We start from the raw sequence: 13953 nt of genomic DNA on the forward strand, positions 1-13953 counted from the left end.
TGCCGAAGTAGAGCACACTGAACTTAACCATTAGGCCACGTGGCTGGCCCCCTACTTCATTTTTTTAAATTCCTGAATACTATTCCATTGTCTGGATTGTGGTTATCAATAGATGGACATTTGGATTTCCACTTTTTTGCTATTATGAATAATGCTGCCATGAACATTCATGTACAAGCTTTTGTGTAAAGATATGTATTCTGTTTCAACCCCAACTGAGTGTACTGTATTACAGTTCAATTCTGACACTAATCACCTGCAGTTAGCACAGACCCCACAAGTTAAGGGCTCAGTCCTTCACAAGACTGACCCTAATTCAGACACTGCCACAATTTCAAGAGGGCCCCCAGGCTACCCACACTTCTGACCAACTGGCTGCAAATTTTGGGGTTCCCACGACCCCCTCATGTTCAATAAAGAGAATTGCAGTGCTTTGATAGGAGCCGTGGAAGCACAGAGGACAAGCACTCAACCCAGAATGGGGGGGGGGGGGGTAAGAGCTTGTCAAGGAAGACTTCCCCAAAGTAACCTCTAAGCTGTGAATGGAATTTTGAGTCATAGGTAGAGCCAGGAGAAGTTTGGAAGAGTAGGTTAGCCTGAGGGAACAGCATATATAAAGGCCTGATTTGTGTGTATGTTATGTATATATGGAGAGGTATATATACGATATAAGAATCTGAGCATCAGGTATGAAAAGAAAAAGCAGAAGCAATATCATCCAGACCTTTGTAGGCCGTTTGGAATTAGAGGAGACTGTGTGTAGAAGAAAAATCAGATCCAATAAAGATCCCTAAAGAACAATAAATTTTAATGAATGACAGAGAAAAAAGTGTGGGAAAAGAAGGAGAAACTAAGAAGCATGAGGAAAATGAATAGAACATGGAAGGAGTCACCAAAACCAAAGGAAATGTGTTTGAAGAAGTTCTATCAGATGCTGCTAAAATGTTAAGAAAAGGACTTAGAAATATCCATTAGAGTCAGCAATGTGGAGTGGGTGAGCCGGGCAAGAGCTGTTTCAGGGGCTTAGTTGGGGCAAAAGTCAAACTGCAGTAGACTGCAGAGTGAATGAGACTCAGGAAGTGGAGACAGGAAATCTTGACAAGGCTAGGGGGCAGCGGAGGCTAGGCAGAGCAGACAAGCACAAGCAGGAGGGAGGATGACTTGGCATAGTAGGATCGTTTTGTTATGATAAGGGAGACGTAAGCACATTCAAACAATTTTACAATCCAGAAGAGAAAGAAAATGGTAAATTAGGCAAAATCCCAAAGAAAGTGAGAGGGAATAGGATCCCAAACACAGGAAGGAGGATCAATAGGATGAAAGAATGAATGTGTGCAGAAAAGTTTGTAAGTTTTAATGGTGGACAATTGAGAAGTTGCTGTTTGGCGGCCCGTTTTTTTCTGAGAAGTAGTAGACGTGGGCACCTGCTGACTCTCAGAGACGTGGTGGTTGGTTCTCTGTTTAAGGAGAGTGCAACAGACTTGGGATAGCCACAGCAGAGAATGAGGAAGCGCTGAATTAGGGAAACCTAATTGGTTTCTGGATGGTAGTGATTTGTCCTGAGATTGAAACTTAGAAATTTGCAGAGGCACAGGGGCACTCTGATAGATGATTTTCTGTATCTGTATTCAGCAGCTTGGAGGTAAGTATAGGAAGGGAGAGATTTATATTGAATCAGGGTTATGGTCTTTGCCAGGTGGGTGCAATGAAAGGCTAGAAGTTAGGTGGTAATATGATGGATCAAGGACTCTAGGCTGGATAGGGAAAGCAGGGAGGACAATAGGAAGATGATGGATTGGGAGAAAATAGGGGTCAGTGACAGGAAGTGCTGTGGAGTTTTAGAGCAGGTAGAAGTAATGGGAGGGCACACTTGCTATAGTGGACACTAGTGACTGGCCTAAACCTATTATGTTACTCAGGTTTTCAGACACTGTCCATGTGTGGTTCATTAAGGTTCCTTGCTTTATCTGTTCACTCCTTTTGGCCAGTTCACTATTTATAAGCACCTATGTTTTAAGGTAGAACTCAGAAATCATAGCTGATAAAAATCATCACCACTATCAGTGCTTCTGGAGGAAAAAATTAAATATGTAAAGTTTTTAAGTTACCTATAGGCTATTCTTTTCTGTGCTTGTGCTTTTACTCATTTAAAGTATGAGCTGCCAGGTATGACTTACACAGGGAGATATGCATCACTGCCTACATTAGAACCCTCTTCCCATCCCCTCCTATCCTCCGTCCCTCCGAATTCTCCTAAATTTCCTCAGCCAACCTGTCACTAAAACATGATACTCCACAATTTCAGTTAAGTTGGAATGTTGTCCCTTACTTAAATACAGATGCTCTTGGGAGGGGCAATATTAATATGTTAACCCTTTATCAATCATTAAGACATTTGTGGTAAAGCGTTTGGTCTGTATTACCAGTAAGCTACTTTGCTAAGATGAGATTTCTACATCCCCAGGGAGGAAGTAGAGTAAGAGATCCATGTCACTGGTGGGGATTGGGCAGGCCAGATCACAATACCTAGAGCTGACAGGAGAGTCCCATGAGAGGAAGAGAACATTGTGAGTAGGAAGAAAATTTAACTGGGAGATGGGAGAAGGCAATAGCAAATGTTAATTTCACCATTTTTGCTGAGGTTCAACCCTGTATAGGAAAATCCTCTCTATGGCCAAGTTGCCAGCACTTCACATGATTTCCTCTGACAGATTCTGGTAGGCGTGTATGCCCCTCTGCTTTACCTCCCTGTGTTTCAGATTTTCTGTGACACAGCTTTTACATCCTCATTGTGGCAGCAGATATGCTCAGACTGGCTGTGCTAAATCATTTCAACAGTGTCTGGATCTGTAGATGATGAGTGTCAAAAGCCTTTTAGTTAAAATCCTCCAGTTAACGGGGTAAGACTCATTATAACTTCCTTTTGTGTGTTATGATGCACAGATGAGATACTGAGAGGCATGTGGGATGCTATAGTTCCTAGTTTGATTTCCTTTTTCCTATTGTGTCTGTCTTTTATTTGGGTGGATTGGTTACCTAGGAAACCGCTCCAGGGTAAAGATGGATTGGGTGTTTGGGGAATGGAATTACAGGCCCCTTCTAGAAGCAGAAGACCTGTTGGATAAAACAAAAATTAGTGAATGGCTGAGCTTGTGCTTAATTAGTGTGCTTCAGGGAGATCACACTGAGTAAGACACTACAGGAGAACCTATTTAATGCAGCGTGATTTTAAATTTAGCTTGTTTCTAATTCATTTAAATTCACCAAATACTTATTAATTTGTGCTTTGTGCCTACTGCTGCAGGCCATTCTGGGGGTTTCCAATGAAGTAGAAGGTTCAGTTCCCTCCTGAAAAGCTCATTTTCTGTTTGGGGTAAAAAGAATCTACCTTAAAATCAAGTGGACGATTGTGTGATACACAACTATAGGTATTCAGAGAATGTGGAGGATGTAAAAGATCTTGGCTAGTTGATGTGAGTGATGGATTTGAACCTATAGGTAGGAGATAATTCTTTGAGGTAAAAGAGGAAATTTAAAGACCTGGTGAAAGTTTGTACTAACAGTACCTGAATTTACAAGATTTAATAGTAGCAGTACAATTACCTTTGCAGATCCCTCCCCCCAGACAGCTTATAGAAATTGTGTGACTATGATATAAATTGTTGACCTAGACTCTTACTCAAAACATGGATTTTAGCAAAAATGTTGACCAACCACTGTTTGCACTAGCCCTTGTATAATTTTTTTCTTCTTCTTCTTGCCAAAGACCCCCTAGAACTTGGTTGTGTATTCTAGTTGCAAGTGCCTCTAGTTGAGGCATGTGGGATGCCGCCTCAGCATGGCTTGATCAGCGGTGCCATGTCCACGCCCAGGATCTGAACCAGTGAAACTCTGGGCCACCGAAGCGGAGTGGGCAAACATAACCACTCAGCCATGGGGCCAGCCCCCCTTGTATAGTTTTTTTAAGGAAAGTCTGTTTTCACTGAAAGTGACAGAGTATTAGTTTTGGAATCTCTGACCACTACAATGCTGAGCATACAAGAGACATTCAATAAAATATATGTGAATTGATTTTCTTATATACAGTGTACCTTCTGGTTGTCAGTTAACATAAGCTTTCTTTTCTTCCAGAATATAACTGCTGAATATTTGGTCTTGATTTGTGGTGATAAAGACTTTTGTAAATATAGGAGCATAACTCTTCTTTTAAAGCTGCACATCTGTCAGGTTATTTCCAAATGTCAGGTTTGCAGAAAGTATAGCTATAGTTTTCATTTTCTTACTGGTTCTATTTGTATTTATTTGGTGTGGTATGCCAGTCAGGAGAGGAGGAAAAAGCAATCCTACTCAGAAAGCTTAACAATCTACAGGCACAGAAGGTTAAGTTAAATTTGAGTCCTAATGCTCCTTGCTATGTCCATAAACGGAAAGCAAGAAAGGCAACCTAAGGATACTCAGAAATATTTTGGAGAGATATTTTAGTTATGATTTACTGAACCTACAGTTTTAAATACTTGCCAGCAAAAAAAAAAAAATAATAATTCTCAAATGTAAGTCTAAGTCCAGTAGCTATATAGAATTACCAGTGAAACTTTGTATTTTAAATTAAGTCATGAGGAAAGTTGCTGCTATAATCAGAATGCACAATATTGCATTTTGTCAGATGGTCTTTCATTGCCTGTTGTCTGTTCTTATTGCAGTTACAGCTTGTATAAATGGGATAGTGACTACAGAGGGTAATTTGTTAGAGGTCTTTTGCTGAATGATGAGGAGTAGTTTCCTGTTAGACGTTCTTGAGCATTGCTGTGAATGCCTTCTTTATTTCCAAACTTATAATAAAATGCCTTATCATTATAAAACATCCCTCTTCCCCAAGTTTTCTCTCCAAGGAAGCTTTTTAGTGTTTCAAATTAAGAACAATTATGTAACTCCGTAGTGTCTACTTACCCCTACCCTCTCCCCTTTTCTGGTTTCAAGCAATTACCATGATACTTTAAAGGTTAGCAGTTGAGTGTCCAAAACTTTGAACTGATTTACTTTTCTTTGGCCTGTGAAATCACTCAGCTCCAAGCAGCAGCTAGAAGGAGGGATAGTGTGTGGCCTTATTGTGAAGATTTGCTCGCTTTCTGTCCCTCTCCCACCCCCCATCTGCCTCCATTCTGCTGAGGATGATTCCATAATTATAATGCTGTTTGCACCTATATGGAGATCACAAGATGGGTCTAATTATTAGATGATTCGATAGAAAAAGGTACACCTTGTTTATCTGAGTTTTCTTCTTCCATTCTACCTAAAGAGTTATCGTCAGGGTTAGCATTAAAGGAAACAATGACTTGATTTTGAGAGAACTAATTTTTCGCTTCAATTTCTAAAAATGCATCAATGGCTAGACACAAGTTGCAGGAAAGCCCCCTCTCTCCAACTGCCCCCCCTACCCACACATACATCCATATACACAGACCCAGCCCTGGTCTGTCTCTCCCACCAAGGCACAGCTTCCCAGAATGCCCCAAGGAATTTCAGTGACTGTCCTCAGAAAAGGCGCTGATGTTCACAGCGAGTGCTGTGATTTTGAGGTTAATGTCTTGTTGTTGTTGTTCATACTGAGACAATGATTAAGACCAAAAAAAGATGCAGAAATATATTGTCTTTTCAGTGGCTCCAGAAATTTGTTTTCTTGTACTTTTGGCAACTGTTTTCCATTTGCAGGTGCTCTTAAAGAGGGAAACAAGTTTTTACTCAAAGTAACATTTTAATTGTTCTTCTTAGGGGGGAAGAGGATAAAACAATTAGTCTTTCACCTTCCTTATCTAGGTTTTCTCTACCAAATACGATATAGGGGTTCCTTGGGTTTGACATAAAAGCATGTTTATGTAAAAATAGCACTTGATGTTTTACAAAAATTACTTTCATAGTATTTAAATGGGAGAGGGGGCACTTTAAAAATTACCACTAATGCCTTCATGCTCCTCTGCTGAAGCATGCTAGTGATGGTTTGGCAATGTAAACACTTGTACATTGTACAAAAATTGAGCTTACCAAATGGGGGGAACCTACTATTTTTTCCAACATTTTCTTGATTTTAATGGCAAAGTACCTATATTGTAATATTCTCAGAGATTTTAACTTTAATCAAATATATTGGTTCTAGTATTTAATCCATTATTTAATGGTATTTATATATTATGATTAGACATATTTCAAGTTTGCCTCAATTTCCTGAAAAATGTTTTTCGATTCTGCCAAAATAAAATAATATATATTGAGTCTTAGATCTGGGAAGAGAAAACTTCCAGTTCTTTCTGCTGGTATGTAAGCTCAGCAAGAGCAGGAACTTCATCTATCTTGTTCACTGTTACTTCCCTGGAGTCTAGAACAGTGCCTGACACAAGTACTCAGTATCTGTTTAATGAATGAACTGCCTTTCATGGCTTTTGTGGGTTTCGTTTGTTTTTTTTTAAACAAGTTCACTTTGTATGTTGAGCCGAGTATTATTACATTGTGACTACGGCAGAATGCTGAGGAGTAGGACTCAGTGGAATTAAGTGCTTGAATGACCCACATGGAGAGAAATAAGATTTAAGGATGAAAGGGGGTTGGTAGGAATATTCCCTGGGTACGCCAAACCCACTAAAATAGTCCCACCTTTCATCCCCACAGGAGCACTCACTGTGGGCCTTGTGCGACAGTGTCAAACAATCCATGGACGAGACCGGACGTGCATCCCACCTCGGCTTCCCCCAGAGTGGGTCACCACACTGTTTTTTATCATCATGGGAATCATTTCATTGACTGTCACATGTGGTTTGCTGGTGGCTTCCCACTGGCGAAGAGAAGCTACAAAATATGCTCGATGGATAGCATTCACTGGAAGTAAGTAACCTGTGCTTACTAAATTTATAGAGAAGGCACGCACACTGGTATTTTTATGAAGATAATCAAGAATCGGTAATAAGGACTCCATAATCACCGAAGAGCACCACTTGGCGTACGACCGTCAGACTCTAGGCAGTCCCATCAGCTCTTCAGAATTCTCACCACAAGACCAGGACATCCAAACCCTTAATTCCTTTGTATGAAATGCTGTTTTAATGAATTTTGTTTTTGCTCACATTGTGACATAAGTGTTCCAGGTCTGTGACTCAGAGCTACAACTAACTTGAGTCTTTTCTCTTCTTGAAGGTGTTCATATCTTCTATCAAATAAAGATAAATCTAGAAGAAAATATACAGAAATATAACTTAGATTAAGGTGGTGATTTGCTTTTCAATATCCCAGATTTTGAGTTTCTGCTGTGAGTCGTTGTGTGACCATTGAAAAATCAACACATTTGGTTATTTAATGATTGTTTATCAACACTTTTTACTCCATTAAGCTATGCCAAAGGGTATGATATATTTATATATCACACATTCTCTTGTCCTTTGCAAAATTGATTTAATTTCAGAACACATCAGAGGCTTTTCCCAAGTTAAAAGCAACAAAAATGCACAGAGGAAAGATTTTCTGTAATTCTGCTTTCTTACTTCTTTCTCTCTCAAGTGATTTTGCCCCCCAGGGGACATTTGTCAATGTCTGGAAATATTGCTGATTATCACAACTAAGGGGATGCTACTGGCATCTAGTGAGTAGAGGCCAGAGATTCTGCTAAACATCCTACAATGCACAGGACAGTCCCCCACAACAAAGACTTACCTGACCCAAAATGGCAATAGGGCCCTGTTGAGAAACCGTGCTCTAAAGAACAGGATAACGATACCTATGCCAAATACTATGGGATTTAACTTCTAATTCAATGCCTTATAATCATCTCAGGTTTGCATAAGTTTTAAAAAATGAATATTATAACAGCGCTTACTTTCACTTGATATTTTCATTTAGAACTTGTATGATAGGGGTAAGGCATAATCCCACCTATCTGTATTAATGTCAAAACTCAATTTATCCTTAAAGACCATAGGATAGGGATGTAGTTCGTGAGTCTCTGTTTCTCCCTATCTCTCTGTGAAACTCTTTCTCTTGAATGTATATGTTTTTGTCCCTGTTGTTTTAATTTTGTCTCTATATCTCCCTTAATTTTAAAATTTAGAGCAAATTGCCTATGAAATAAAAAGTCTTCCTTTCTTGTTAAGAAATGTGAAACAAGTTGATGATCTTGTTTGAGGTCAAACAGACCTCCCAATACATTTCTTTTCTAAATAGTAGGCCCCAGAGGCAGTTGTAGAGACTGTGCCACTAAATTAAAGGGTATTGATGAGGAATTTAAAGAGAATCTTTACTCACAGATAAAGTTACTTATCCAGATAGAATTCTCTCTTTCAGAAGTAAAAGAAAGTCAAAGAAGAACGATTTAGTTGAAATTTGGGAATGCATATGTTCTGAATGCCAAAAATCTAAAATATAATATAGCAAAGTAGTATGAGTCAAAGAAAGTATTAATATGCTTACATGAGCCATTGGTTCTGGTGACCCAATAAAGGAAAAGTACTAGGATTACCTTGTTTCTCATTTCTCTTCAGAGAATATTTAAGTGTATGTAACTACTTTCAAACGCAATGTGTTTTTCCTTTATTTTTTAGTTAAATAATTTAACTTTAAAAAATAATATGTACATGTGATACATAATTCAAAGCCTATGAAAGGATTACCAAGTGAAAAGTAAGTCTAATTTGTGGTCCTGTCACCCAGCCATCCAATACCTCTTTCCTGGAAGCAACCATTATTACTAATTTCTGGGATCCCTATCAGAGGTATTCTATGCATAAAACATATATGTATATGTGTGAGTGCTGTATAAATTTGTATTTATTCTATTCTTTACCTTGTTTTTTTAGCTCCACAGTATCTTGGAGTTAATGTCATCTAAGTAAGCATAGAGGTGCATTACTCTTCTTAGCTTCCTTAACTGCATTATTTTTGTTACAGGAGCTAGTTGGCTGGGGTGGCAGTCCTGAGAGGGATTGGGCTCCCCCTAGTGTTTCCATTCAGCTTTTGAAAATGTACTTCAACTCTATTGTATTAATTTCTATTCCAGTTAAGCTGTAGTTTTGGTAAGAATGTAAGGGCAACATTTTCTGATGAGTTTACCCAGTGGGGAAATAGCTCTCAGAGGAGAGCCACACGTGATGGGGCTTTCCTATGGGGACAAGTGTAACAAAAGATGTTCTTTTTCTTCAAGTCTGACCATTGTCCTTTCCTTTGTCACCCTAATATACATCCTCATCCACAAGAACACCCAATATATGAGTCTCACCACTGAGAAATCTGTGCCATGGAGGATATGAAGTTATGTCTTTACAGGCTTATTTAGGACCTAGAACTTAATTGTCAAAAGTTGATAGATATTGTCAGCATTAATTATATTTTAAGATCTAAAGTAACGTCACAAGTCTCAATAGCTTAGAAGAAAACTCATTCACCTACACTAAATCTTCCCAGGAAATATAGAGAACCTAATTCCTTGGATTAGAAACCAAGATTAGATTGAATAGGAGTTCATTGCTTCCTTAAAATTTGATTAAGCCTTTCTTAACCAATTTAGAAAATATTTAACTCATAAAATATTAAACTCTACTTTAAATATAGTCATTAAATGATTACTCTGTTTAAAGGATAGATTTTTATTTTACAATAGAAAATAGGAAAGGATAAGAATAAAGTTGGCAAATCAATTAACAGAATGAACGACTGTAATATCTGCATATTTCTGAAGCACTTGTAAATTATTTTAGTATTTCTTGAGATTAGATTAGTCAACATTAAGAAACAAACTATTTTTAAAACAATAGTCTTGTCACATTGTTTTTTATTAGATCATTATAGCTACTTAGATTATAGTTTCATTTTATTTACCAAACCATATTAAGACATAAGAACCATTAGAAATTGGTAGCAGATAACACTGATAAGTGGGCATTGACAGCGCTAATAAAGTTATTTACTACTGACTATACAACAGAAAGGCCAAAAAACCTAATACTTAATAACTAAATTTTTCATTTGTTCTATAGTAGGTATCCAAGAGAATCCAAATGCATTCATGTAGCATTATTTGGTTTGGTCGTTTGCCCAAAATGAAATAGGTTCTGTGTCTGTATAATATAAAATAATCCACTGAAATGGTGCAAAGCACGGAAGAGTGTCAGTGTTTTTCTTAAGCTAGTGTATTACTTAAGAAAATGTTACCTTTCAATACATTTCTGGAGCTATTCCTTCCAGGAAAAGATTCCTAATTGGCTTTTAAGGACTCTTCTATTAAACTTTGTTGCTGGATTAACACAAAAATAATTTAGGACAAGTGTCAACTGACATGTTTATCCAGAACTCGGGCAGTATTCCTGGGGATAGGTTTAACTTGGAAAAGGTTTCTCATTCAGTTAATAATGGAAAGCTTCAACTCTTCATATGCAGTGCCTGTAGTAATCTATCTTCACATTACACTGAAGAAATGTTTATGCTTCCAAAGAAATTTGAAGGACTATGAACATTTGACGAATGTGCTTTCAAAAAGCATAAGATAGGTTCTTGGAAAAGCTTGCCTATGCATAGGTTAATTTGTGTTCGCTAAGAAGAGCACAGGGGAGCATGCTGTTTTAGCAAACAGCGGACTGTGGAATTACTTCTACCCAGACACTGGGTTTTCTGATATCTTTCTAGAAACATTTTAGCAAATAATATATTTCATTGTGTTTGTATACAATATTCAAAGAACATTTCTCCATCCTTCCCCAGTTTAACCTCGGGGTATCCAGAAACTAACAGAGATTTTTATTTTTTTGAACATTGAGCATGATGAGAGAACCACTCTGACAATTTGCTAATCATCCTAGAAGTCTGAGGTTCTTTCCACTAGCTGATTTTAAATCAAAGATAAATGGTACCTATGTTTGTTTGTACCTTTTCCCCAATCCCTTCTAACTAATACCAACTGAGAGGAACAGAGAATTAGCAAAATAATAACTATGATGATAGTCTGCAACATTTATTTAGCACTTACCATTAATTTGGCAGTGTGCCAGGGACTTGACGTTGTTTTGTTTATCCTTCTAGTATTTGCCCCATTTTCTGAAGGGAACCAGAAGCCTAAAATTGCACAGCTAGTAAGTAGCAGTAGAGCCAGAACTTAGCCCCTATCTGATTCTAGCCAGAGCCCTTAATCACTACTTTAAATGGTCAAAAATAGCAGATGCGGGCCCTGAGTAGGTTTGGAGGCCCTTCTTACTGCTCATGTTCGAAATTGTCCTACCAGTTATCTAAAAGGCTAACCCAGCTTTTACTGTATTTAATTCTTAGGCTTTGGGGACATTGTGTGATCTGTAGTAGATATAAATCTTTTGACAAGTGGTCCAATGTTTTAACAGGTTTGACCATGATATCAATCCACAACCCTTCCTACAAAATTCCTTTGTGCCAAATTTTCATTGTTTTCTGAATCACCAAACCGTGTTACTAATGTTGTGTTTTGGTTTGTTTTACAGTGATCCTTTTCTGTATGGCTGCCCTAATATTTCCGATAGGATTTTACATCAATGAAGTCGGAGGTCAACCTTATAAATTACCCAACAACACAGTAGTTGGGTCATCATATGTACTTTTTGTCTTATCAATTTTCTTTACAATAGTAGGACTTCTATTTGCTGGCAAAGTTTGTTTACCAGGCTGATGAATGTCTAAATTGCTTGACTCTTTTATTATTTTTTATTTTATTTTATTTTTTTATTTTTGGAGAGTTGGGAGGACAAAAGCAAGGCATCTGAGAAGTCCTCTTGGAGGAAGATGCTTAGATGAAACTGATGGTGAAAGAAAAAAAAATGCTTTGATTTGTTCTCACTATGCACTTTGGATTTAAAAACAAAAAGTGAGGCGAGCCTTTTCCGTAACCAAATACAGACAATTATTGACTAAATCTCCTGAGCATATTCAGGCAGTTAGGTCTGCACTGTGATAGCAACCTAGTGAAGGAGAATGCTTTATACTGAAAGCATGTGGCCCTTTGTGATTCTGTTGTTCTGTTTTTAATGTCTAATGATTCATTTGAGAAAAACAAGTCTAATTATTTATGAATCATGGTGGACCAGAGGGATGCAAGAGAAGTTCATGTGGGGCTGGCCTCACCTCCTAAGAAATTAGTGTTCACAGCTTCATTGTAATGGTATGAGCCTTTGGCATCAGAATGGATTGCCGTTGCATTACTGCACCAAGAAGCCAATAGATCAAAACTTGTTTGCTAAAATGTATGTAAAAATCCTGAAATTCCCTATTCTCTGTGTACAAAAAAAAAAAAAATCAAACACTAAGAAATATGTTGTTGGGGTGGGTGGGTGGGGGAAATGTTCCTTATATTTATATAAATATATATATATAATATATATATTTTGCTGATGCAGTATACAGTGTGTATATAGTGTGTGTGTGTGTGTGTGTGTAAATTTATATACACACACATGCAAATAGTTCCTGGAAGAGAACTCTGAATGCTTTGCTAGCAAAACACTGTGGTGTGCAAACCTAGAACTCAATAGAAAAAAAGCCATTTATCTGAAGGCTGCATAGTGGAGAGAGTCTTCAGTTTACCTCATTCTTTGTAGCGGCCCTTGATTTTAACAGGTTTTTGTAATAGGTACAAATGCTCCCATACGTTTCTAGGTGCAATTTTAAGTTAAGCTAAAATTCTTTGTAGGGTTAATTTATTTGTATATGATGGTAGAAGGTAAGATCATGTCAAACCTTATAATTTGGGGAATCTGACACTATTTAAATTATTGGCAACTGTTGTCTGTTGTACAGAGGTTCTCTTTTTCTACTGGCTCGGTCTGTTACATTAATAACACATTTTATATGTTCAAGCACACAATTTTACATAAATACAGAGTTCACTAGTAATATCAATTTACAATATTTTGGCTATTTACAACACTAACTTCACTCTGCTATAAAAAATTATGTTCTTTTCATTTGCAAGCATTATTAATACATCTCCTTTACCAAAAACCTGAGCAATACAATATTTTCTTTATATGCTGTATGCTTTTGTTTGCTAAAAGCTAACATTTTTGCATTTACTTTAAAAGGGCTGTACTAAACCCACAGCTTTACAGTTTTCCTAAAAGAAGCATTTCAGCTAACCCTCAAACCCACAAATAGTTTTGGAATACAGTGTTTCTCTTCTCCACGTTTCCATGCCTTCATGTCAGTGCTTAGTTGTTTCTCCAGGTGAACAATACAGATAATCTCCTCTTTGAAATGTGGTGCAGGAGAGTCTTTCATGACAGTGGAACTAAGTTTTTCTTCTTTATAGTAAAACGGCAACCCAAATGTCCCTATCAGGTAGAGTTAGAGTCCCGTGTAGTCCATATTTCGCACAGAAATGAATGCACTGTTTTTAAAAAACTACATTATAAATTACAGAATGATTACTTTGGAGATGGGGCTGCCTCCTCAGATATTCAACGTATGAAATGGAAGCGCCTGATGTGTTTCACACTGGCTTGTTTGACATTCATATATGTTACTGTTAATTCAGCAGTGTTTTATTGAGAGAGAAACCCCCAGTGTTTCAGCTCGCTCAGGAGTTGGGGTAAGAGGAGGACCACCACTGCGGTGCATTCCTTGAGTGTGCTGGGGACTGTCACACCTTTCCTTCCCAGGGTCAAAGAAACCTTTGGGGAATGCCCAGGGGAGGCTGTTTTTCCCCGAGTATTATGATATCTAGTCAGTTCTGAGCATACCACTGGATGTGTTCCATGGACATTTGGGATTGCAGTTCCCACAGTGATTTGATTGGTCCTCAGTCAGATGGATCACTTTGAAGGAAAGCTGTGGTTGTCGCCATTATACCACTGAAATAGTGTTAGCAAAGTATGGTTCAAATTAATTTATGATATGACCAAGAGCTTTTCTCTTCCAAAAGACAAATTTTATTGTAAATAGTTTCTCAAAATATTTTTAACTGGA

The 13953-nt window shown here is 37.7% G+C and overlaps 1 protein-coding gene across 2 annotated transcripts in view; it reads left to right on the forward strand.

Moving 5' to 3' along the window:
- Nucleotides 1-12143, forward strand: part of MOSMO (modulator of smoothened) — a 64380-nt gene extending 52237 nt beyond the window's left edge. For both annotated transcript variants that reach the window (XM_023616181.2, XM_005598866.4), the window contains exons 2-3: nucleotides 6661-6873; nucleotides 11478-12143. In XM_023616181.2, the coding sequence (XP_023471949.1) occupies nucleotides 6661-6873; nucleotides 11478-11662 (398 nt within the window). In that variant the 3' untranslated portion in view covers nucleotides 11663-12143. The remainder of the gene's footprint in view (nucleotides 1-6660; nucleotides 6874-11477) is intronic.
- Nucleotides 12144-13953: the final 1810 nt, after the last annotated feature.

Source organism: Equus caballus, chromosome 13 (genome assembly GCF_041296265.1).
Source record: "Equus caballus isolate H_3958 breed thoroughbred chromosome 13, TB-T2T, whole genome shotgun sequence".
In the NCBI taxonomy this organism is placed as follows: domain Eukaryota; kingdom Metazoa; phylum Chordata; class Mammalia; order Perissodactyla; family Equidae; genus Equus; species Equus caballus.